The 25891-nt window shown below is 40.2% G+C and overlaps 1 protein-coding gene across 2 annotated transcripts in view; it reads left to right on the plus strand.

The window, feature by feature from the left end:
- The first annotated feature begins 379 nt into the window (after window positions 1–379).
- MAPRE2 (microtubule associated protein RP/EB family member 2) overlaps window positions 380–25891 on the plus strand; it is a 160859-nt gene continuing 135347 nt past the window's right edge. Inside the window, exon 1 of one of the 2 annotated variants that reach the window (XM_054461370.2) lies at window positions 380–462. Coding sequence is in view for 1 of the 2 variants with exons in the window: in XM_054461369.2 (XP_054317344.1) it covers window positions 1898–1921 (24 nt within the window). In the remaining variant the exon portion in view is untranslated. Of the gene's footprint in view, window positions 463–1746; window positions 1922–25891 lie in introns of those variants that run through there. The other variant, XM_054461369.2, reaches the window with a different exon arrangement.

The following is a 25891-nucleotide window of genomic DNA, read 5'->3' on the forward strand; positions in this document are numbered from 1 at the left end:
CAAACACTTGGTGTAAAAAGCAGATGCACCCCTGTTGGTGTGCAAGCCCCCGTTTGCAGGTAATTAATTCACAGTGTGGCGGCCCCTTTTCAAGCTCCCTCTGCAAGCCGCGCCGGCCTCCTCCCTCTCGAGTGGGGTCAAATCACTTAGTTTATTTCACCCGCTGGCACTTTCTTCCCTGTCACGAATTCAGCCTGGCTTCCTTTGGCCTGAGACAGCGTCTTCAGGCGGGTCGGCTCGGACCTGCCCAGTGGGGCGCCCACCCGCACCCGCATCCGCACCCGCACCCGCGGGAAGGGGCGGCGCTGGCCGGGGTCTCTCGGGTGGACTCGCGGAGCGGCGGCGGCGGTGGCAGACTGCAAGTCACGTGCGACAGAGGAGGCGGAGCCCGGCGGCCGGGTGGGTGGAGAAAACAAAGCCCCCAGCTGTCAGCAGAGGAAGGAGGCGACAGCGCCGGAGCAGGTGAGTCAAGTGCATTTAAAGCGGTACCGCCCTGGCGCACCCCGACACCCCCTGCCCTGAAGCAGTCCCTCCCAGGCCAAGGGCTGGCTGCGCCTCCTCCGGCCGCTGAGGTCTGCCGCCCGCGGGGCTCGGAGCAAGCGGAACCGGGGGTCCAGAGTCTAGCAAGAAGTTGTGCAAGGGTCGGCTAGGCGGTCTCCGGGTGTGCACCCCGCCGCTCTCCCGCGGGCCACATCTCTGGTTCGGTGCCCCAGCTCTGTGCACCCCAGGAAAGGGGAGGGAGGGAGTTGGGGCTGCCACGCTGGCAGAAGCGAAGTGGACTGGTTCTGAGGGGTGAGGCTGGGGCTGTCCAGGGTAGGAAGACGGCGTTGGTGAAGGAGGGGGGCTCGCGATTACGCGACCGCGGCGCACGACCCTCCAGGCTCTAGTTGGGGCGCCGGGACTGAGAGAGCTGGGGGCGCTGGCAGGGGCTGCGTGCTTGGAGGCAGATCAGGAAGTGCAGCGCGCTGGCGCTCGCCCGCTTGGGAGCATCCCCTGGACCCCGGGCACTTCCCCTTCGGCAGCCACCACTCTACCACTCCGACGCCGGCCACCATCCGCGCTCCCGGGACTCAGGAGCCGGGTGGGTGCAAAAGGAAGCGGGTTGTTATTCTGCGCCCAAGCGTCTCTTCTGCAGGGAGCCCCGGGAGCGCAGGGCGAAGGCTACTCAGCGACTTCGCACTGGGCTTAGTGGGAAATTCTTCGGTCTGCCCTTAGAAGGGCTGTGCGGAAGCCAGAAATCCCACAAAGAGCCGGGAGAGGGGTGGACGCGGAAAGCCGTCCCCTCTGAACCTGGGTCGCTCGATAAAGCTGACTTTCAGACCCCAAAAGGGCTAGTGGGTTTGGTCACTCCTCCAGTGACTTCGTCAATCCAGTGCTAAGGGCAGAGCCGTAACCTCGGAGAAGGGGCGCTGCAGCCATTTGATCAGGAGAAGCCTTTGTCTTAACCCCCAAGCCCCTCCTGCTAGTCCTCGCTGGGTCAGTAGCGCTGGGAGTAATTAATATTACGAACATTAGCCTTTCCTTCACCTCCGCACCAGCCAACACTGCTGTCCCCTCCCTGAGTGTGTTCTCTATCACTTGCTCACATCTCCTTTTCCAAAAAAAGAACAAAAGGAAAATAGTGTAGACCCGCTAGGCAGGAAGAGGTCACTAAAAATACTATCGTGCTGTCAATGTAGAATGAAGGGTTAAGCGCTCAAACCCGCGCCCGCGCGCACCGAAACGGAAGAACTTCCTTGATTAGCATAGTATCGACCCTGGGGCCGCGCTGCGAGGCGGAGGTTCGGTCCCAGCTGGGGTGAAGTGTGCAGACCGGTCGCGATTGTGGTCAGACGAAGCACCTACTTCTAATCTGAGGACCCGCGATTTACACCTTTGCTGAATAGGACACTGTGGAATGAAACAGAACAGAGATCAAAAGGTAATCTGAAGAATGGCAACATTTCCCCTGCTTCTCCTGAACGCTAAATTTGGCCAAATTTTTATCAAGCAAAAAGGGGTATGGTTCTTGATTAGCCAGTGTCCCCTCTGGAAATGAAATGCTTCCTTACTTTGCTTTCGTTCTTTTCTGCCAAACTGATTAAAGACATCAGTTAGGGGTAAGATAAGAGGTCCGGGAGCTCACCGAGTGATTGGTAGATAAGCTTAACTGGTAAATTTTCCTTGCGTGGGTAGAGCTATGCTTCTTCAAAGCACTGGTTCTCAAATTTTGCTGCATAGTGGAATCATCTGGGGAGCTTTGAGAACTCCTGATGTCCTGATCACATCCCAAACTATTTAAATCAGGTTGTTTGGGAGTGAGAAATAGGCATAGTATTCAAAAGCAAAAACAACTCCAGGTAACTTCATTGTGCAGCCAAGTTGGGGAAACTCTGTAGCAAAGGAAGATTTCAGCGGCCAGCAGCAGCAGGCATTGCAAGACAAGATGCCACTTTAACTACTTGAGTGGGTGAGAGGAAAAGACGCTGAAACTGGAGTGCGGATGACTAACACCCTGGGGCGGGGAACTGTCATCTAGCAGCCTAGCTGGTGGTGACACCTACCACATCATTTTTCCCTTCCCTGGCTAGGGTCTGATTGGAAAGATCGAAGCTTACTTCAATGCCTGGTTTCTGCACTGTTGTTAAGGGAGACGGATAGAAACTTCCATTCCTGTGATGACTCATGTGTAGCAGGCAGTAGGGAAACCCAGCAGAAACATACTCCAGCAGCCTGGTGAGTCAGCAGGCTGCACTGCGATCCCAGTGAATAGGAAGTAATTACAGCGAGTAGTTTGTTGACATGCACAAACTGCACTCCTTTGAAAGCGTATTTTAATATCTGATGAGGATCTACTTGCTTGCAGGAGCCACTCCCTTTGTGGCACCCCATTCTGCCTGTTTCATATAATGCTCTCTTCTGTTAGAAGGGGAAACACAAAGCTAACTAGACATCCTGTAACTTCCTTGGTGGGAAGCATATAAAAAAAATTGTTGGGAAAGTGTAAACTGGTTTGGGTTATTTCAGTTATGTGAAGTAGAAAGGTTGAATATGTAACACATAAATTTTGCATACAGAAAAGTCAAGTACTACTTGATTATACATCCAGGAGTGAATTAAATGATCTATTTAAATAGAAATGGTTACACTTAACATTTTACATAAAACTTCATGTTGGCTATTAACCAAAGGTTTCCTGCCTTTAAAAAAGTCATCCCGAAAGGATTACTCCAGGATAACCTGTTATCTCTGGTTCTCTGGATCTTTAAACAGGTTATCTTAGAGTCATCAAAAAACAAACTTTCTCTTTCTTCTTTCAGTTTTAATACCTCTTCACTATTTTTAATGTCACTATCACTCTCTGTACTGTTATCTAAATGCTTTCTTCCCCATCCTCAATTTCTTTTTCTTTCTTTTTTTTTTTTTTTTTTGAGACGGAGTCTCACTCTGTTGCCCAGGCTGGCATGATTTCGGCTCACTGCAAACTCCGCCTCCGGGTTCAAGTGATTCTCCTGCCTCAGCCTCCTGAGTAGCTGGGGTTACAGGCACACACCGTCATGCCCAGCTAATTTTTGTATTTTTATAGAGATGGGGTTTCGCCATGTTCGCCAGGCCGGTCTTGAACTCCTGACCTGAGGTGATCCACCCGCCTCGGCCTCCCAAAGTGCTGGGATTACAGGCGTGAGCCATCGCACCGGCCCTCGATTTCTTTAAGGAGGAACAACAGTGTCTTGCACACAGCAAGCACTCAATATTTTTGGCCGTTGAAATTTATCTGAACCTCTCTTAGAGCATCTATTGTAGCTTGCTTGGTATTCTATTTTCTCATAGGGGCCTTAGTGTCTGTAGCCCCCAAAGCAGGGACACAGACTCTGTGAGTTATTGATACTGCTTGTTCGTACTGAAGAGTATCAAAAGATGGGGAGAATATTGAAAACCAAAGCATCCTGAGTACATTCAGTTTGTTGTTTTCCAAGACAGACATTCCAGATATATAGAAGCCAAAGTCCTGTTACAATTCTTACTTGCTATGATAGCTTATTTGTTCACTTACATTTTATACCCAACAATTTAGCATTTTGAGCATAACTAATAATTGTTATCACATTTAACCACACTCTGATGGGCCAAAAAGCACTTCACAAAATTTCACTCTCTACCCTTTATTATGAAAAAGTACATATGAATTTATTGAGCTAGGAGAAACATTATAGAATAGATTAATAGTTAAGTAGCTTTTATTTTCACCTGTGTATTGCCCATTAAAATAGCATAAGTACATTTAAATAGCCACCATATTAAAAGTAAGAAGTTGGATGTATTTTATGATAAGTACAACCAAAACTAAATGTTAATAAGAATTTCCAAAGGCCAAAATGATATAAATACATTCATTCTCACTTCTTTGCAGCTTAGAAAAAGAATGGGGGAGGCACTTCTGAAATGTCAACACCTTTTTGGGAGGCATAAGAGATAAAGTAGTTTAGAAAAATAGAATTAACTTTGGGAGGCCCAGGCAGGTGAATCACCTGAGGTCAGGAGTTCAAGACCAGCCTGGCCAAACATGGTGTAATCCCGTCTCTACTAAAAATATGAAAATTACCCAGGCATGGTGGCACACACCTGTAGTCCCAGCTACTCGGGAGGCTGAGGTGAGAGGATCGCTTGAACCTGGGGAGGCAGCAGAAGTTGCAGTGATCCAAGATTGCACCACTGCACTCCAGCCCAGGGGACAGAGAGGGAGATGCCATCTAAAGAAAAAAAAAAAAGGCTAATCGGATTACTCCATATTAATCAGAAACTATTTCTCAGAGTATGATATATACCTAGCTCTGTAATATTTACAAGTAGGCTAAAAGAGGTAGAGTAGAAGAAAGTGTGTCATCTCAATTTTATAAGCTCTAAACTGTCTGAGAACAGACGAGAACCACCCAGTCTTATTACCTTGAATTTATACAGCCCTTTGGTCTTACTAACATATCAGGGCTTAAACATAATTGGGTAAATGGTATTCCCAGGTGCCAAATTACACAAGTGAATCCAACAAGTTAGGTGATCCTGGCAATGCCAAGGCATTGACTCCTGGATTATTGACTCCTTTTCCAGTGTTCATTGCATCATACAGGTTTTGATGTAGTCTTGCCTGGAGGCTTTGGCTACACAAGACTTGTTTGAATTAACTCCTTCCTCCTTAAAAAGTAGAAACTTCACATACATCATTCTCTCAGCGACTTTATTCTTCTTTTTTTTTTGGTGGGGGGGTGGGGGGGCACGGAGTCTCGCTCTGTCGCCCAGGCTGGAGTGCAGTGGCGACATCTCGGCTCACTGCAAGCTCCGCCTCCCGGGTTCACTCTATTCTCCTGCCTCAGCCTCCCGAGTAGCTGGGACTACAGGCGCCCGCCACCACACCCGGCTAATTTTTTGTATTTTTAGTAGAGACGGGGTTTCACCGTTTTAGCCAGGATGATCTCGATCTCCTGACCTCCTAATCCGCCCACCTCGGCCTCCCAGAGTGCTGGGATTACAGGCATGAGCCACTGCACCCAGCCAACTTTATTCTTGAATAATTAACATTTGGAATTAACCAACCCCAAACATGTTGAGCCATCTTTAGCTTTTTATCTAGGTAACCAAAATAATAAGTTCTTCAAATCTTTTTCCAAGTCATAGAAGCATAAACTTCACTAGAGACCCTTAGAGATTAGTTCCACTGCCCATAGAAATCTTAAATGCCTTGTGCTTCTTCACTAAGGAGTCCTCCAACTTATGCTTGACTGTCTCCCTCAAAGCACATTCCCATCTCTCCTTGCAGCATTCACCTATCGGAGGCCACAAAGAATAAATCCAACTCTACATAATTCACCCACAACCATCTTAGACATTGAAAGAGAATTTATACTCTTTAATCTGAGATAAGGAAAAGTCTGGCTTTGGTATTTCAAATCTCTTAATTTCACAAAATTTTTGTTCCAAATTTGCAAGATTTGAGAAGTATCCAAAATTGTGTTTCTTAAACCAGAGCTTTATAGAATAGAATTAATTGGTAAATTTGCTTCCAATAAACCTAATCTAGTAATCTATCACTTCTAAAATCACTGACAAACTTCATACAATTACATTAAGCTGTGTTGAGATAAAACTCACGACTCCATCTGTTTCTAGAATCAGCAAACTATGACCCATTGCTTGTTTTGTATGACCTTGAAGCCAAGATTGGTTTTTATATTTTTTCAGTCATGGAAAAATATCCAAAGAAGAAAACACTTGAGAACACTTGAAAATTATATGAAATTCAAATTTCTGTGTCCAAAATAAAGTTTTATTGGACTGCAGCCATACTTATTTGTTTACATCTTGTCTGTGGCTGTGGCAGCATGGAATTGTTGAACCAAAGACTGTATGCCCACAAAACCTAAAATATTTACAGCAAAACTGCAGACCTCTGATTTACCCCAGTTTAACATACTTCAAATTTTAAATAAAAATTTGTTCACTTAATGCCTTAGTCTTTTTTGTTTTTGTTTTTGTTTCCCTTAGAAAAGGTTAAGAAAAAAAGTAGTTACCAACCATAGGTCAACTAATCACTAAAAATAAAAGAGAGTTTATTTTCATAATTTTCTTGTGTATGTACTTTGTGAAAAGCAGTATATTTCTAAATATATGAATTTTAGTGATATGGTCAACCATAAAACTTCTGAATCCAAACAAGCCCAAATAGTGCAATACTAACTAGTAATAGTTTCCAGAGCTCTAGAAAATGTGAAAACATGTCCTTAAGAGCAATCCCAGTGTGAACAGTTGCCTTAACTCTTTAGTCAATGTTTTTCCAACCTATGAGGGCCTTCGTATGCTTGTTTTAGTATATGAAGACATAATTTGGAAATTTATTCAGATTTAGAAACTTTTTATTGACTGTCACTTCAAACACTTAACATGATGTGGAAACTTGCTGTTTTTGGAAATAGCTCTACTATTTTATTTCTTTTCGTTTAATTTCATTTATTTTGAGACAGTCTCATTCTGTCTCCCAGGCTAGAGTGCAATGGTACTGTCTCGGCTCACTGCAACCTCCACCTCCCAGGTTCAAGTGATTCTCATGCCTCAGCCTCCCAAGTAGCTGGGATTACAGGCACATGCCACCATATCCAGCTAATTTTTATGTTTTTAGTAGAGATGAGGTTTCACCATGTTGGCCAGGTTGGTCTCAAACTCCTGACTTCAAGTGATTCACCCGCCTCAGCCCCCTTAAGTGCTGGGATTACAGGCATAAGCCACAGTGTCTGGCCTGGAAATAGCACTCCTTTTCTAAAACATGCATTTAATGTAAATTGCTTGCTACTTGTAATGGCAAGGATTACTAAATACGAAAAAGATATACACGGTTACTAACACTGCTAAAGCTGACATTATGCTGCGGACAATTTTGTTTAAAATTTCCAAATTCAAAAGTAGACCAGATTATAATCCAGAAATTCAAATTTCATCTTAAATTATTTCCAGTCAGCTCAAAGCTGGAAAGATTACTATTAAGATTCTAGAAAGGATATTTGAAAATAATAACTACATTAATGAGAACTAGTCTCAATTTTTTATTGTAAGTGTTGCTTGTCATAAAACTTCCTTCAGCTAAAAGAACTTCCTCCTTTTGATGAATTGTTAATGCCACAGAATGGGAGTTTGCTATGAGTTTCACTTAGATAATAGAGCAACTTTAAGAGTTATATATAACTGGTGTTCTCTTCACCCCGTCCAGAATCAGCTGCAATTTATAGACTGAAAAGACAAAGGGATTCCTTTTTCACCAAATTAAAAAACACATTATAATTAATATAAGTTTTGAGGTACCTAACGTCAGCTAAATTATTTCTAAAAGCAAAAACTTGCAATTGTATTTAATCCCACCCTAACACTATTGATAGTAATGGCATGTTAGGTCACTAACTTCCACGTTAACCCCTAGTGCATCTGATGGGGGAAAGGAGGAAAGGGATGGCTGGAGATTGATATATAACTCCCATGCTGACTGGGTAAGGAACCAATCCAAGTAAAATTAACTGCCCTCGTTTATCATAATCTACATTCACATTTTAATAATGTATTAATATATACAATATATATTTATAATATATTATTTAATATATAGTTATATATTATATAATGTATAATATATAAAAATATATAAAATATATTATATAATATATAAAATATATTATACAATATATAAAATATATAATATAAAATATATAAAATATAATATATAATATATATAATATATAAACTATAAACTATAATATATTATACATAAATATAATAATTAATATATAACATATAAATATATAATAATATAATCTATAATATATAAATATATATTATATAATGTATAAAATATAAAATATATTATATAATATATAATATAATAAATAAATATATATTTTATAATATATTATATAATATGTAATATATAAATATATATTATATAATATGTAATATATAAATATATTATATAATATGTAATATATAAATATATATCATATATTTGTTTAATACCTTGTTGAAATAATCCTTAATAAGCTGTCTCTTTTAACCCCCTAGAAGAGAGGTAAAGTATCTTCCAGGTATGAAATATATAGCCTATTCTATACATGTAGCACTAATAGTTCTCTCCAAATTAATTTCTATAATTAGAAAATAGTTAGGCTTACTATATTTTTACTAGAGCAGGGACTTCGTAATTATCAATTGCTTAAACAGAGGCAAATATCCAAAAGTCTTCTGCTAACAGGCAAATCTTGGTCCCAACTTATTATAAACATCATGGCAGGAATGACTATCGGTATTTGAAGTAGGTAGGAGGTGGGTAAATACACAAGAAAAGGTACCTAGAAATGAGTAGATTCCTTTGTTTTGCTGAAGTACCTGAAACTATTTACTGCACATCATACATAAAAATGAAATGAGATGATTAGCTTGCCCCTTTAAAAGCTGGTAAAGGCTTTCAAAAACCGGTAAGAGATAACAGGGCCTGAAACCACCTTGTACATTCCTTCCTTCTTTCAAAGATCATCTTAAATCTGATCAATTTAACAACACTTGATATTAAGAAGAAAAACCTTTCATGATTCTTACCAAGAAACTACTATCTTAGCTTTCCCACTGAGCTGCTTCAGCTCTCCATAAAGTGGAAAAAAACAGAGATCTTACAAGAAAGACCTTGCTGGTTTTGCTCCACCTGGTTCTTCCTGGGAAAGAAGCTATTGATATAAGTAAGGCTCTTCGGTAGTTTCACTTCCAGCTTGCCCTCTATTGTGATTTTTTTAAAAGTGTGGTCTCCTGGGCACAGATCCCCTAAAAGGAGCTTCCACAAATTAGCAGCAGTAATAACCAAGTGTGTGATGTAGTATTGGCAAATCCAGAAGCAAGTCCCTCTACAGTTGAAATGTTTAGGCAACACGGTCAGTGGGTCTGTTAATTCTCCATCCCAGCACCTGACCTTCAGCACTTCAAGATAAATTACAATCTGGAGATATGCTTTTCTCTAGGGTTGCCAGGTAAAATACAGGATAACCAGTTAAATTTGATTTTAGATAAGATTTGTTTTAGTGTATCTGAATTTGAATTAACCAAGCATTTCATTTTTCTGTTATTTGGTTTTTAATTTTTATTTTTGCTAAATTCAGCAATCCTACTTTTATGATACAATAGATTTCAAAATGACTAGCTTTCCTGGTCTGTAAAAGATCTGAGGTTATATTTATGAGATAATGAATTAAAAATGTCTTAGCTGCCTTCACTTACTAAAGGAAAAAAAGCCATTAACTGAAGTTTTTTTGCACAATTTACTAGATTGAGAGGAAATAAAAAGTAAAACAAGAACTAGAGAATTAGCAATCTTTTTAATTTTGTAAGATATTTTAAAGTACTTTCTATTCTTTCACCAATTTTTTAATAGAATAAATACTTCAGTAGGTATACAGTTCAAGTAGGGCTAACATGAGAAATCCATCAACGATGTCAACAGTATGTTCCTAATCAAAGTGAGATTCCAAGTGGTTGCAATGATGCCTTGCTACCTAGATGAGGCATCAGCATCACCTAGGAGTGTCTTAAAATGCAGAATGTGAGACTCCATTCCAGACTTCCTCAATCAGAATCTTCATGTTAACAAATGAATACAGGTGAATCATATGCATGTTGAAGTTTGAGAAGCCCTGAACTAGAGGATTCACTTTTTCCACACATTAAATTGGTATTTTTGTTTAATACCTTGTTGAATAATCCTTAATAAGCTGTCTGTTTTAACCCCCTAGAAGATAGATAAAATATCTTCCAGGTATGAAATCATTGTATTTCTATTTTATTCATACAAAATTCCTAAATGGCCATTTATAATATTATGAATCAATGTGAAAAAATATTTTTTTTTTGAGACAGGCTCTCTCTCTGTTGCCCAGGCTGGAGTGCAGTGGTACAATCACCATTCACTGCAGCCTCCACCTCCCAGGCTCAAGTGATCCTCCCACCTCAGCCTCTTGAGTAGCTGGGACTATAGCCGCATGCTGCTATGCCCAGCTAATTTGTGTATTTTTTGTAGAGACGGGGTTTCACCATGTTGCCCAGGCTGGTCTCAAACTCCTGGGAACAAACAATCCACCCACCTCGGCCTCCCAAAGTGTTGGGATTACAGGCGTGAGCCACCACGCCTGGCCTACAAGTCAACTTTTTCAAAGACCTCATGGAATAAATGAACAACCTAATATATAATTCTGGATTGTCCTTGATTAACCTGTAAATTAGGTGGATCACAATTCCTGGCACTCAGATCACCAGCAAATCTCTTTTGTTTTTCATTTTATTATTGTAACTTACAGAACAGTATTTATATACCAATACCACATATTCATATACTTGTATCTCCAGATTCCTCTAAAACTGGACAAAAGGAGATCCACTTGGGTCTATGGGAGATTCCAAACTATTCTTGTGAAATTTAAAGTTTTTAAAAGTAACAAAAAGAGTCCATAGATAATCCTTTTTGAGTTCTAAAACCTCACTTCTTTATGCCTGCTTTCCTGTCTTTTAGAAATTATGGTATTGTATCATAGAATGAATTCTGAAATTGGAGCAAGAATGCCAAGTAGCTTGAGTTTTAAAACTGATTCTGCTGCTAACTGGGTAACTTTAGAGGTGTTATTAACATCCTTCATCAACATCCTTCAAATTGAGTTTTTTCATCTGTCAAATAGAGAAAGCGAAGTCTGACAAGAGTTACAAGATCAGATAACATCTGTGTACATCTTTATGACTGTAGGATGTACAGTGATGTCCTAAGACTTGTTTAATGATCTGCTTCATATAGGGCTGGCAGTTGACTATTATAGGATGTGGTTTCCTGCAACATGCCTGATTTTGAAGAAGGGTGATGTTCATTTAACTGTTCCATCTACACACTGGGAACAAAGCCACAGAGCATGTATCTTACATGTAGCTGCTGGCTATATATGTCCATGTCAGCCACACACTCCCTTCTGCTCCTCAGAACCTTAAAGTTCTCCTCATGGCTGGGGAACAGTGATGTGCTCCAGGGCACCAAGCAATGGATTCCTCAGCAGACATTGCTCTGTGAAATCAAAAGACAGGTTTTCTTTTGTTTTGTTTTTTTTCTTCTAGAATTCTGTATAATCTTGCCTGCACTCTCTCTCAGGAAATGATTATTACCACATTATTACATAATTGTGATTAGTTATTCAGTAGCTTTTTATCTTATCCAATCATACAACCCCAAATTGGAAGAGCCTGAACAGTCATTTTCTTAAAACATCCCAGGGCAGAATTTCCACCACTAGCACACAAAGGAGAAATCTATTTATCCTTTTGTTGTTTTAATAAACATAGATTCATTAGTGAGAGCTCAAACCAAAAAAGGAAGGAGGGGTGTGGGAGGAAGTACTCCTAATGTTAACCACCCTCATGCAACTATTACAAAAACTATTTTTATTATTGTGTAAAGTTCTTCTTGTCTGTACTTACATTCAACAATGTCTTACGTAAAATGTTCCCTTAGCATTTTTAATGTTCCCTTTATCCAGCTTAATGTCTCTAGCTTTGGGGTCTTTGCCTGTGCCTTCTCTCGCTCTTCTGTCTTGGATGTCTTAGTTGATTCAAGCTTGGACTTTGTCTTATCTCAGGTTCTTGGTATGCAAAATGTGTGGTTCACCTGTGTGTGGTGGCTCATGCCTATAATGCCAGCATTTTGGGAGGCTCAGGCAGGAGGATTTATTGAGGTTAGAAATTCAAGACCAGCCTGGGCAACATAGTGAGACCCTATGTTTACCAAAAAATTTTGAAAAAATTGCCAGGCATGGTGCTGTGCTTATAATCCCAGATGCTTGGAAGGCTGAGGCAGGAGGATCACTTGAACCTGGGAGTTTAAGGCAGCAGGGAGCTATGATCACGCTACTGCACTACAGCTCGGGAAACAGAGTGAGACATCCCCTCTCTGTCTCTCTTTTTTTTTTTAATTGCGGTCCACTGACCAGTGGCATCAGCATCACCTGGGAGCATCTCATAAATGCAGAACCTCAGGGTCTTCTACAGACATTCTCATTCAGAATCTGAACTTTAGGAGGATCCCCAGGTAATCTGTTGTTTGGTATTAATATCTGAGAAACATTGATATGGAAAGCCTTTCCTAACCTCCTAACCATGGTCTCCACCCATCTCAATGGGGTGAGTTAGGTGGCCCATATTTGGTTTGCTTTTCATCCCCCCTGCATGTCAATCCATTGAAGATTGCAATAAACTTGCATTCATCTCCACATCCCCAGATTCCAGCACAGTGCTTGATACAAGATTTTAACTTTGGGAATTGTTTCATTTTCCAATACAATGATTTATAGATGAAGAATTGCAATGAGAATCTTCTTGTGCACTCAGAAAGGGTGCTCTCCACCATGGGACTGCTGTTTGTTAGAGGGTCCCCTTTCACTGCAGTCTTTCTTATAAAAAACATGCTTGGTGGAGAATGCTTCTCTGTGAATAATTTCTGGAAATCCACTGCCAAAATTTCATTTCTTCTGTTTTGTTAAATACTAATACCTCTGGGAGGTATGGCATTTGAGGCTTGGTGTGAGGGTTGACCAATTTGCAGGTTTTGGTAAGTGTTTAGAAGGAACAGAATGCTTATCTGACAGGAGAGGGTAAGGAACACTAGGAAAGATATATGGTGGACTCTTGGAGAATTGATTTCTAACTCTGACAGGTGTTGGGATATTTTTGTCTGGAATCTTAATGTAGGTCATTTTTTTCATTTAGAAAAACCCACATTTCTTATCTAAAAATCTCAGATGTGACTTTTTTCTCCAATCCTGACTCTCATCTATGACAAATTTCATCCGGCGCTACATTCAATGTAAACCACTGATGCCCTAGGGAATTTTTTTAGATGTTTGTTTTAAAATTTTAGACAGTCAAAAGCACGGTACTTCTACACTGATGTTTCTAAGTTATATTAAGATTTATCAGGCTGGGCATGGTGACTCATGCCTATAATCCCAACACTTTGGCAGGACAAGGCAGAAGGATCACTTGAGGCCAGGAAATCAAGGCCAGCCTGGACAATATACTGAGACTCCATCTGTATAAAAAGAAACACACAAAAAATTAAGCAATAACTGAACTATAGGGAGCTTTCACTGTATCCATGGATCCCTTGGTCTTTTCATTGTGGAAGGAATGTTTTGTGAACTTGGGGACAGATAATCTGATGTGGGGAGGATCAGCTCCTGAGCCTCTGCTTTTTGTTTTTCAACTTCTATTTTAGATTCAGAGGGGCACCTGCAGATTTGTTATAATGGTATATTGCATATGCTGAGGTTTGGGGTACAGCTGAACACATCATCCTGGTAATGAGCATAGTACTCAACAGGTAGTTTTTCAACCCTTGTCCACCTCCTCCTCCCTCTTTCCTCCCCTCTCTTCCTCTTCTCTCTCTCTCCCAATTCCCTTTTGTAGTCCCCAGTGTCCATTGTTCTCATCTTTACGTCTATGTATACCCAGTGTTTAGCTCCTACTTCTAAGTGACAGCATGCATCATTTGGTTTTCTGTTTCTGTGTTCGTTCCCTGAGCCTGTTTTGAGTAACAGGAGAGACCGAGTAGAGCTTTGGAACCAAGTTGTGCTCAGAAACAAGAAACGTCTGTCCTACAGAACTATTATTTGCCTTATTTGAAAGGAACGAGAGGCTCCTGGTACTGCTTACCCACAACTCTCACAATTAGCCACACAGACTGCAAGACTAAAAGGAGTATAATTATATTCCAGAATGTGTGGCCTTTTTTCTCCTCTTGGGAGTCTACCACTATATTATACTTACCCATCACCATGGACACAGCTCCAGGCGAGTTGTGAATTGGAGGTAGGTTCATCTCTTTAGTGGAAGAGTATGTCAGGCTGTCTTTCTGGAATCTCTTATCTGAGTGTCTGTGATGATGCTATTCATGGTAATTTGCCCAGACCTGGGACCTTGGGTGGGGTTTGTTAGGAGTCATCTGGCACCTTTAGAGTATAACTTGTTGAGCAATCTGATGCAGGTAAGCCATGCGGGATAGGTGAAACAATTGTTGTGTTCTGTGCTCTATAATATCAAGTCATATTTTGAGTCATATTTTCCCATGGGGTTTGTGGCCCATCCCAATGGGAAGAGATTTTTAACATTATGTTCTTGTGAGGCCTAGTGGTGTTTTAAGGGTTGCTATTGGAATCTGAAAGCTGTGTGAATTTTTTTGTTTTTTATATTTTGGGTTTTCTTTTAACATTAAAGAATGATTCATAGCCCTGAGCTTTGTTACCACCCTGTTAATAATTTTGTGTGACTTTGGTTGAGTGACTTTTGGACTCTGATTTCTCTAGCTGAAAAATTATGTAAATATTGTTACTAATCATGAGTAGAGGCTCTAGAGATTAAAAAAATTAAAACAGCAAAAGTATTACAGACAAGTAAAATTAGAGAAATGATAAAGTGGAGGCAGCAATAGCTACTAAAATATTCAAAAGAAAACATGAAGTAAGACAAAGAATGGTTGTCTCTAACTACCCCTCTTAGTTCAAAGTCTGTGCAATGATCTTCACTCAAAACTTTTGCAAGTTGAGCACAACATCATTCTTATTGTTCTTTATTATATGAACAATAAGTTAATTTGAACTGATTGTCAAGGGACCTAGTTCTTGCCCCAGCTGTGCTTAAAGTACAATCTAAGCCAACTCAATTCACTTTTGTGACCTCTGGTCTCATAATAAAATGAAAGCATCCTACATAACTTTACCCATCCTCTCTCCACAAAATATCCCAGTGCTTGGAAAGGTGTTTGTTAATTCATTTTCTTATAATAAAATATAATAGAAAATAGAGTGGGAACTATATTTTTTTCCTTTGGGGAATCCATAAATTACATTTTAAACGTGAGGAAAACATGCAGTTTTGATAGTCCATTAGCACATTGAATTCTTTAAATTGGAATAGGCAGATGCAGTGATAAGTTTAAATATCCATTTAACATATGGAGAATGCCATTATAGCTGTTCAAAATACGAAAGCGGTGTGATTTCCGGCAGATCAGACACATTTTAAAAAGCACCCACTCAGAAAACTTCCTGAGCTCACGTTTCCCTGTGCATGTGGTTTTTAGTGTTGGGTTGTCTCTCCCTCAGTTGGTCTAGGCTGACAAATAAAGAGTCCATATATCATATCCCATTAGAGATAAGGGAAGACATGGAAAAAGCAGAACCACTGATCGAGTCCAGGAGTGAGTTGGATTGTGCTGCCTCAAAATACAGGTCAAGACACTAAGGCCTGAATCTTGTGATTTTGTGCTACTGCACAATTACTGGACACTGATTTATTTATAAATGAATGAATGAGTGAGACAGGATCTCACTCTTGCTCACATTGGAGTGCAGTGATACAGACATAGCTCACTGCAGCTTCAAACTCCCGGGCCCAAGTGACCCTCCCAAGTAACTGGCAATATAGGCATACACCACCATTCCTGGCTTTTTTTTTTTTTTTTTTACTTTTAATAGAGACAAGGTCATGTTTTGTTGCCCAGGGTGGTCTAGATCTCCTCGGCTCAAGGGATTTTCCTGCCTCTGCCTTCCAAAGTGTTGGGATTACAGGCATGAGCCATTGTGCCTGTCCCGGGCACTGATACAGCACCTGCCTGAGGCACTAGAGCAAGCAAGAACAAGAAGAAAATAGACTTAAAACACAGGGAGTGAACCAACTATAACAACCTTTTCTTTGAGCCTAATCAAAGGGACTTCCCCTTTTTAAGACTGTAGTTGTGTCATGCTAGTGAGTACAGAAAGACCATACATCAACAGTTGTGAACAGAAGTGGGAATCATTTCTTCTCTTATGGCCCTGGCACCTAAAAATTAATGCCAAATGATGCCCAAAGAGGGATCTGTGATGAGCAAAGCCTTCTCCTGGCCAGGCCGTGTTGTTACTGTACTCTGGACCAGAGGTACAGCTCCACGACACTTTCTCACTCCTGATGGGAACAAATGAAGCTAGTTGTGTTTCTACCCATCTTGAATGTCTGGTATAATCAGAGGGTTGACAGAGAGGGTCTCACAAAATCAGTACGTAACTCTTGAAGTATACACCCTTCATTATTTATGCCGAATAACAAATTAAATGAATCATGGTGTTTTAGAGCTGAGAGCAACCTTGGAGATGATCTCATTTAATGCCATTTTATAGATGAAAAACTGAGGCATGGATTTTCTTTTCTTTTTTTTTTTTTTTTTACTAAAACCACTAGTAATTGCAAAGTTTTAAACGTTTATAGCACATCATTTGCTTTTGACAGTGCTTTGCAGATCATCTGAGCTGCTTCCTGGCTCTCCAGTACATTGTACTAACTGGGAGCATGGGGAGACATTTGCTGTCCCCATGGGGAATGAAAAAGGAAACCATGTGGGATGGGCAGGGGCAAGAAAGAAGAAAAACAAGCTCCTCTACGCTCCAAAAAATTTGAAGGAAATAAAGATATTAAGAACCGTGTTAGATGAAGTGATAGCTACAAAACATGTAATCCGTATAACAATCTTATGACACTATTCAACATTAAGCTAACAGAAGAAGTCTCAGTTGTGGTCAAAAGGTAGTTTTGTTTTTTGGCTTCTGTTTTTTGCTTTTTTCTTTCTTTTCCTAGGCTGCCAACCTTAGAGAGATGATGGTCAAACTGGGGCTGCCAAGGTCATGTATTACAGAAGAGGCAGCAAAAAAGGCCTTGGCAGGGCCAGAAAGGCCAGAGAAGGTCCTGTTCCAAGGATTTCTTGGAGCCCTTTTCATCGAGTCCACATCCACATGATCCCTGAAGATAGGTATTCCCTCCCATTCTGTTTAAGCTGTTAGTTTTCCCTAGATTTGATTCTATTTTAATATTTTATGTCCCTATAATCAAGTCCAAGGAGATATTTTCAAATTCAATAATAATAATGATAAATTTAATAAGTATTTTCCATGTACATAGAAATTTATAGTTGCTAAAGATTTTTATATGTAGCAGCAGCTCTTTAAGGAGCTGTACTTTACAGAAAACTGTAAAAACTGGGTCCCAGAGTTTAAGTGGCATGCCCAAAGTCACATAATTGGGAAAACCTCAAACCCAGGGAATGATACCCCAAGTCCCAATGCTGTTTATACCAGGCAGCTTTACAAATGATAGTTGAATTCTCAGGGTAGCCCTCAAAGATCCCTTTAACCCATAAAAGTATTAACTTATACCAGTATCTTAACCTCTGACCAACTCATATTTCCATAGAAACAGGCATAGGGTTTTAAAAACTTAGGTAAATACATTTTCTGGACACATCTCCCTGTGGATGAGGACTCCTGATATTCTAGCATCAGTGGTCACTTCTTTTCCCTCAGTTTGAAAATGCAAGTGCACCAAGAGAGGAATGTTATTATAAAGTGCAGACAATCTCAAAAGTCATTTTGAGCCTGACACTTTTAGGCAGAATAATGGTCCCAGTACGTTATACAGTTGTGGAATCAAGTAATGCAAAGTTTTTAAGTTTTTTAGCTCATTGTTTGCTATTCACAGAATTTGGCAGGACATCCAAGCATCTTCCTATCTCTCAAGCACTCTGGATATATGTGTGGCAGCTTCATCTGATCCAATTGCCTACACAAAAAAATAACAGTGGCTTCACTGAGGGTGCTCATGTAACAAGATCCAGAGACAGCCATTTGAGTCAGCAGAGAAAAAATAACAAATTTTTGCTAAAACACTCTCTAATGCATTTGCACAAACTAGTTAATCAATTTGATACATATCATCTTCAAAAGGGGAGAACTTCCCTAAGAACCTGGAACTCTGGCTGAGTATGTTACCACTGGGGGCTAGGAATAAATACAGGAAGGAGGAGCAAGAAGAAAGTGGTGTGCACCAAGGATGGACTTCACAACCTTAGTTTTGCTTGCTTGGTGGTAAGGTCTAAGCTGTATGTTTGTGTCCATTGTTTGGTAGTAAGGTCTAAGCTCTACATTAGTTTATCTCAGTTGGGATCATGTGAGTGAATGGCTCCTTTACCAAGCGCATGTTAATCTGTCACCATAGCAGATTTTAGAAACAGCCTGAAGCACAGAGAGTGTGTGTGTGTCTTGCAACTCAAGGTGTGGTCTTTAGACCAGCAGCATCACCTAGAAGATTTTAGAAAGGCGGATTCTCATACCCCTCAACCCCTAGACGTACTGAATCATAACCTGCATTGTAACAAAATTCCCAGGTGATTCATAAAGTCAGGAAAACGCTGTCACAGATGAACCTGATAGTTAAAATGCTTGTTTTCCTCAAATTTTCAGAATGAGAAAAACAAATGATCTTCAAACTCTATATGCTCCCCAAGAAAACAGCAGTCAGGAATTTTTCCACCCCTGCTGTCAATATCATTGCATTCACAGCCCTGTGATATGATTATTTTGTGTTTATTACCTCGGTGGTCCTCAACCTTTTTGGCACTAGGGACTAGTTTCGTGGAAGACAATTTTTCCATAGACTAGGGGTGGGGTGGAGGATGAGGGATGGTTTCGGGATGAAACTGTTCCACCTCAGATCATCAAGCATTAGATTCTCATAAGGAGCGCGCAACCTAGATCCCTCATGTACACAGTTCACAATAGTGTTTGCGCTCCTATGAGAATCTAATGCTGCAGCTGATCTGACAGGAGGCAGAGCTTAGGTGGTTACCCAACTAGACTTAAGTCCTGGGTGCCTGTTCTGTGTCTTGTTCACCCTTAGAATCCCAGCACCCAACATGGTACCTGGAATCTAATAGGTGTGTATGGTGGTACTCAAGAGTCCCGGCTTCAAAGTACAACAAACATGGGTTGGAAGCCTCAGTTCATGCATCTATGAGATGGGATAAAGAATAACACCTCTTATAGGGTTATTGGGAGGAGTAAATGAGCTGATGCATGTGACATAGCAGAGCCCCTGGTGTTTTGTAGCTACTCATAAGTGGCTAATATGTTGAACAAATGAAAGAATAGAAATCTTGTATACAAAGTCTTCAGAGGTCTGTTGCTTCAAATATATGAAATTGAATTTAAAAACAATATGCAAAGGAAGCCTGATAAACATAAGAAAACGGTAGAATAGATCCATGAGAAAAGCCTGTGATTTGGAATCACAAGACCAGTGTTTGGGTTTCAACTCTCTCCTTTACTAGCTGTGTGATCTCATGCAAGAAACAAGCTTCCTGAGCCTCAGTTTCTTCACCTAAAGGGTGGAGTTAATAATCCTCTTCTTTTCATGGCGTTATGCTTAAAAAAGGGGGGTGGGAGGTTTACAACTTGCAACATTCATTCATTATTCATTTTTGTATCCCTTATTCATTTTTGTATCCTCCTTATTCATTTTTGTATCCTCCTTATTCATTTTTGTATCCCTACCTCTCCTGACAAATAGCGATGCTTGATAATGCCTGTTTGCTCGAATGGATTACAGCATAAACTCTCAAGGGGAATGAAAATTGGATATTGCAATGGCTTGTGGCCTCCAAAGGTTAAACTTCATGGACAAAATCTTATTCCACAGCATTTAGGGGATCCTAAAGGATTTCTTAGCATCCTTAGGGGATACAAAGTCTCCTTGTGAGTGGGGAGGAGGAGTGAGGAAGATGATTTTTAAAAACTTTGAGAAGCACAATTAGAGCTCTGACTCTTCAGCTTGGTACCACATGAGAGCTCTTCAGGAAAAAGCATAAGGAGAGAAAAGCAGCTAACTAAAAGGCAAGCAGAGTGAACCTCTAGAAGAAGTAATAAAAGAATTACCATTTCAGCTGGGCACGGTGGCTTACACCTGTAATCCCAGCACTTTGGGAGGCCGAGGTGGGCAGATCCTCTGAGGTCAAGAGTTCAAGACTAGCCTGGCCAACATGGTGAAACCCCATCTCTACTAAAAATACAAAAATTAGCCTGGCATGGTGGCAGGCACCTGTAATCCCAGCTATTCAGGAGGCTGAGGCAGGAGAATCTCTTGAACCCAGAAGGCTGAGGTTGCAGTGAGCTGAAATCGCACCACTGCACTCCAGGCTGGGCTACAAGAGTGAGACTCCGTCTCAAACAAATAAACAATCAAAATGAATTACACTTTCAAGATCTGGGTGATGTGATATATATAAAATAATTTTGCAAAACTAAGAGTTATAAACAAGTATAATTACTAAAGGAAAAGCCTTTAAGAAATATTTTCAAGTTGTATATGTTACCTGGATTTATTTCCATTAATATATTGATTTCCCCAGTAGTTGTTTTATCCCTGACAGTATAATTGGGGTATCTGCTCCACAACTTCACCGGGATATTTCCCAGTGGAGTGGAATTTAGCATGAATTTTTTTTCTATCAAGGAATTTAGTTACTGATGTGGCCCCCAAACCTTTTGAAAGTAGATTCCTTTGTAAGGCAGACCCCATAGCAGGGACCCCAAGAGCAAAGCTGTTTGTTGTTATATCAGCATCCTGGGGTCTTCACATTGGCTCAAACAGGCAACTTATGGACGGAGGCTATGCAAACATTCCCACAGGTCTCTACAAGTCCCATTCACTGAACAGCATTTTTCTTTTTTTTTCTTTTCTTTTTTTTTTTTTTTTTTTTTTTGAGACGGAGTCTCACTCTGTCGCCCAGGCTAGAGTGCAGTGGTGCCATCTCGGCTCACTGCAAGCTCTGCCTCCCAGGTTCACGCCATTCTCCTGCCTCAGCCTCCCGAGTAGCTGGGACTTCAAGTGCCTGCCACCACACCCCGCTAATTTCTTTATATTTTTAGTAGAGACAGGGTTTCACCATGTTAACCAGGATGGTCTCGATCTCCTGACCTCATGATCTGCCCGCCTCAGCCTCCCAAAGTGCTGGGATTACAGGTGTGAGCCACTGTGCCTGGCCTAATTTTTTTATTTTTAGTAGAGACGGGGTTTCTCCATGTTGGCCAGGCTAGTCTCGAACTCTTGACCTCAGAGGATCCGTCCAACTCGGCCTCCGAAAGTGCTGGGATTACAGACATGAGCCACTGAGCCTGGCCAAGGCCGAAGTTGCAATTCTTTTTCTTTTTTTTTTTTTTTTAGACAGAGTCTCACTCCAGACTTGGCCAAAAATGCTAAAATATAATTTGAAAAGATTTCCACAGAGCACAATACAGCGCAAAAGGTCACAGTAGCCCTTGATACCCAATGTCTTTTCAGCCCTTTTGCTACTGTCAGTCTTACTTAGATTTCACATGTAACTCTTAGTATGTTACTGTGTTCCTTCTTTGCATGGTCAAAGGAATTACAGACTATAAAGACGGCAAGCATGGAAAGCAGGGCTTTAGTTTCCACTATGACCCAAACACTAAACTTGAACCCTGAGCTCTGAAATCGAACCTCTCTCTGTGCTACTTTGACACATAACATGCATTCTGCCACGTAACATGCATTCTGCCACATTTCATTATTAATTGCACACATGAGGAGAGGAGCTATTCTATGCTTACGACTCTATTTTCAAAAATATCTGATTAAAAATGGATAAAAGGATAAGTGAAAATAATGTAATTATAGAAACACTTTACGGAACTATAATATATGTGTTATTTCCCATATATGTAGTTTTGTCTCATGTAATTTTTTGAAAGAATTTTACTTTTGTACATTGAACACTATAAATATTCTATTCTAAAATAGAAAGGGCAATCTTAAAAAATATTTTAATTCTGATTCACATGGAAAGTACCAGATGGATAAATGATGATTCCAAGAAGAAAGGGCTCGGCTACATTTGTATGAAAAGAACTGAATTTTTATTTTATTGTAGCTATCATTTTAGGTATTTTCTGGGGATTATCTTTTATTTTTATAGAAACCTAAATCATATGACCATCAGTTTATAACATCATTACCATTCTTAATATATACCACCAAAATCCATTTAGCAGTGAACTGTAATTTTTTTGATGTCCTTAAATATACAATATGGGTCATTTGGTAGTTTGTCTTTCTTAAGGAGAAGAATGAGTTGTACCAGACTTAACCCAAGATTCAGTGTAATCTGACCTCCTTTACTTGCCAGATACGCTCATTTGGTTTTTGGTTTCCCTGATGTGTGCTCAGCTCTGTGCTTCCTGGCAGTCTTGCCCTGGGGGAGTTGCACAGGAGAGGGGAGGGAGTCTGGGCTTCCCCTCTGCTGCCCCTAGAGAAGGCCCTGAGCCCAACCCAAGACCATTAATTGAGGCAGTGCGTGGCGGAGGCAGAGCTCTCTGAAAGATTAATATCTAGTAGGCTCCACCTCAGGATTAATGGCCTGTGACCTTCTGCTAATGCTGCAAGCTGCTTTATTCCTAGAAAGCTATGGACCTCCCACACTAAAGAATGTGATCTACAACTGAAGGGATTCAATATCTCAAAGTGGCCATGGGGAGTTTGGAATTCAGGATACAGCTTATTCTGGAGATCCAAAGACAGCTTAGTAAACTCCCTAGACGAAAACTTGGGCTCAGGCCCCAGTAATGTTCTCTTCTTGGAAAAGCTGTGAACAGCTGGGGAGGTGGTAATGCTGTCTCTTTGTGAGAAGATGCTTTAACCTTGTGTTGACCAGAAGCCTCACTGGTTAAACACATAGCAATGAAGAAAGAATGAAATCTTCTTTCAATGGCATGGCATGATTCGAAATATTTTTACAAACATGTTTCTCATTCTGATATATCTTTCATGTTCCCGTAGTTTTTGTGGCCAGACATGAAAGTAGTAGTCTTTGCCAGAGGATGGGGGGACTCCCTAGCTAGGATAGAGGTTCTGCTGCTATGCCTTGGACATGGGATGCTGGAATTCTGGATTTGTTTGTCAAAGAAAGAGGATTTGACATTTCTAGAGGATGGGGAAAATGGACCTTTGTAGAAACAGAGAATGTGCTTTGTTAAAGAGTCATGACTCTTATCCTAACAAAGATATTTGGTCTTTTCAATGAAAACAAAACCAACAAACAAGCAGAGCCATAAGCCAGAGAAAGCAGTTGGCTTATGGCTGCTCATTTCTGAGGAGCTGCCCTAATGCTCAGAATGGCTAAAGAATAAAAGTCAGTATGATCTTTCCAAACGTGAAGGGGGATTTTGCAAGTTCCTCTGTGTGTGTTGGCGATTAAAATTCTGTCGTTATTTAGTGTATGGTCCAGTTTTGAATACAGAACACCTGCCTTGTCATCCATAAAATAGTACCACAAAGGATAAAATTCCACTCCATACACGTACCTGTAGTCCCAGTGACTTGAGATCGATCTGGAGGCAGGTGGATCACTTGAGCCCAGGAGGTTGAGGGTGCAGTACATTGTGATTGTGCCTGTGAATAGCCTCTTGTACTCTAGCTTGGGCATCACTGCAAGACCCCATTTGTAAAAATAAATGTTAAATATTCCATTTCTATGCAAATAAGATGTGGACATTTTATAAGATTTTGAAAATTCCTAGATAGTGTGAACTTAAGGGTATGAGTGATAAGTTAAAAAATACAGGATTTATCAGCTGGGTGCCATGGCTCACACCTGTTATCCCAGCACTTTGGGAGGCCGAGGCAGGCAGCCTCACTTAAGGCCAGGAGTTCAAGATCAGCCTGGCCAACATGGTGAAACCCCATCACTACTAAAAAAATACAAAAATTAGTGGGGTATGGTGGCACATGCCTGTAATTCCAGCTACGCGGGAGGTTGAGGCATGAGAATCGCTTGAACCCAGGAGATGGAAGTTGCCGTCAGCAGAGATGGAGCCATTGCACTCCAGCCTGGGCAACAGAGCCAGACTTTGTCTCAAAAAAAAAAAAAAAAAAAAAAGATACATGAAGTATCAAGCTGCTATTTCAAACTCACTTCTTGTTTTGAATATGTGTATTGTGAATTTTAATGGATTAAGAAGGTACATGAGGGAGAAAGGGGAATAACAGCAAAGAAAATTCCAACATAGGCAAGATTGGATAGCAGAACATTGGCAGTGGTTTCTGAATGCTAAGTTAGTGTGGGTGATTTTTTTTTTCTTGGATCTGTGCAAAATGGAGCAAACTCCTGGTCCATCTTGCCCACTGCTTTGGAGCTTTTGCTTTTCTTTGAAAAGGTAAGAAAATAAAACCAATGTATCTTGCTCAATTCTAGTTCCTGTACAATTACCTGATTTAAAAATATATACATTTTGAGATAATTGTACATTAAGATGTAATTGTAAGAAATAATATAGAGAGAACCCATATATTCTTTATCCAATCTGCCATGGTAGCATCTTGCAAACTTACAGCACAATGTCACAACCAGGATATTGATGTCAATACAGTCAAGGTTCAGAACATTTCCATCACCACAAAAATATTTGTGTTGCCTTTTATAATCACACTCATTTCCCTCCAGCCCTCACCCACTCCTCTTAACCCCTGGCAACCACTAATCTGTGCTCCATTTCTATAGTTTTCCCATTTTAAAAATGTTAGATAAATGGAATTATGCAGTATATAACATTTAAGGACTTTCTTTTTTCACTCAACCTAATTCTCTGGAGATTCATTCAGGTTGTTACTTTCTATCAATAGTTGGTTCCTTCTTATTGCTGGGTGGTATTCTGAAGTTTGGATGTAGCACAGTTTGTTTAACCATTAACCAGTTGAAAAATATCTGGGTGGTTTCCAGTTTGGGGCTACTATGTATAAAACTGCTATAAACAAGTTTTCATTTCTGTGGGGTATATGCCAAAGTGAGCAATTGCTGGGTGATATGGTAGTTGCATGTTTAGCTTTTAAAACTACAAAACTGTTTTCCACAGTAGCTCTACCATTTTGCATTCTCAGAAGCATTGTATGAGTGATCTAGTTTCTTCAAACCCTCACCAACATTTGGTGTTGTCGCTATTTTTTATTTTAGCCATTCTGATAGGTATGTTGTGATGTCTCATGTAGTTTTAATTTTCTTTTATCTATAGGCTAATAGTGTTGTATATCATTTAATATTATTTGCTCTCTGTATATCTATATCCTCTTCAGTTAAATGTCTGTTCATGTCTTTTTCCCATTTTCCGACTAAGTTGGTTTATTTGGTTGCATTTTGAGAGTTCTTTATTTTAGACACTAGTTCTTTGTCAGATATTGGGCTTGCAAATACTTTCTTCTAATTTATATCTTGTATTTATATCTGCTTCACATGGGCAAAAGTTTTTAATTTTGATGAAGTCGAATTTACCAATTTTTCCTCTTACAGACTGTGTTTTTGGTGTCAAGGCTGAGAACACTTTGCCAGCCCCAATACTAAAGATTTTCTCCTGTTTTTTGTTTTTTTTCTACAAGTTTTGTAGTCTTACATTTTACATTTATGCCATGATCCATTTTGAGTTCCTTTTTATGTAAAGTG

The sequence above is a fragment of the Pongo pygmaeus genome, chromosome 17 (genome assembly GCF_028885625.2).
Source record: "Pongo pygmaeus isolate AG05252 chromosome 17, NHGRI_mPonPyg2-v2.0_pri, whole genome shotgun sequence".
Classification (NCBI taxonomy): Eukaryota; Metazoa; Chordata; class Mammalia; order Primates; family Hominidae; genus Pongo; species Pongo pygmaeus.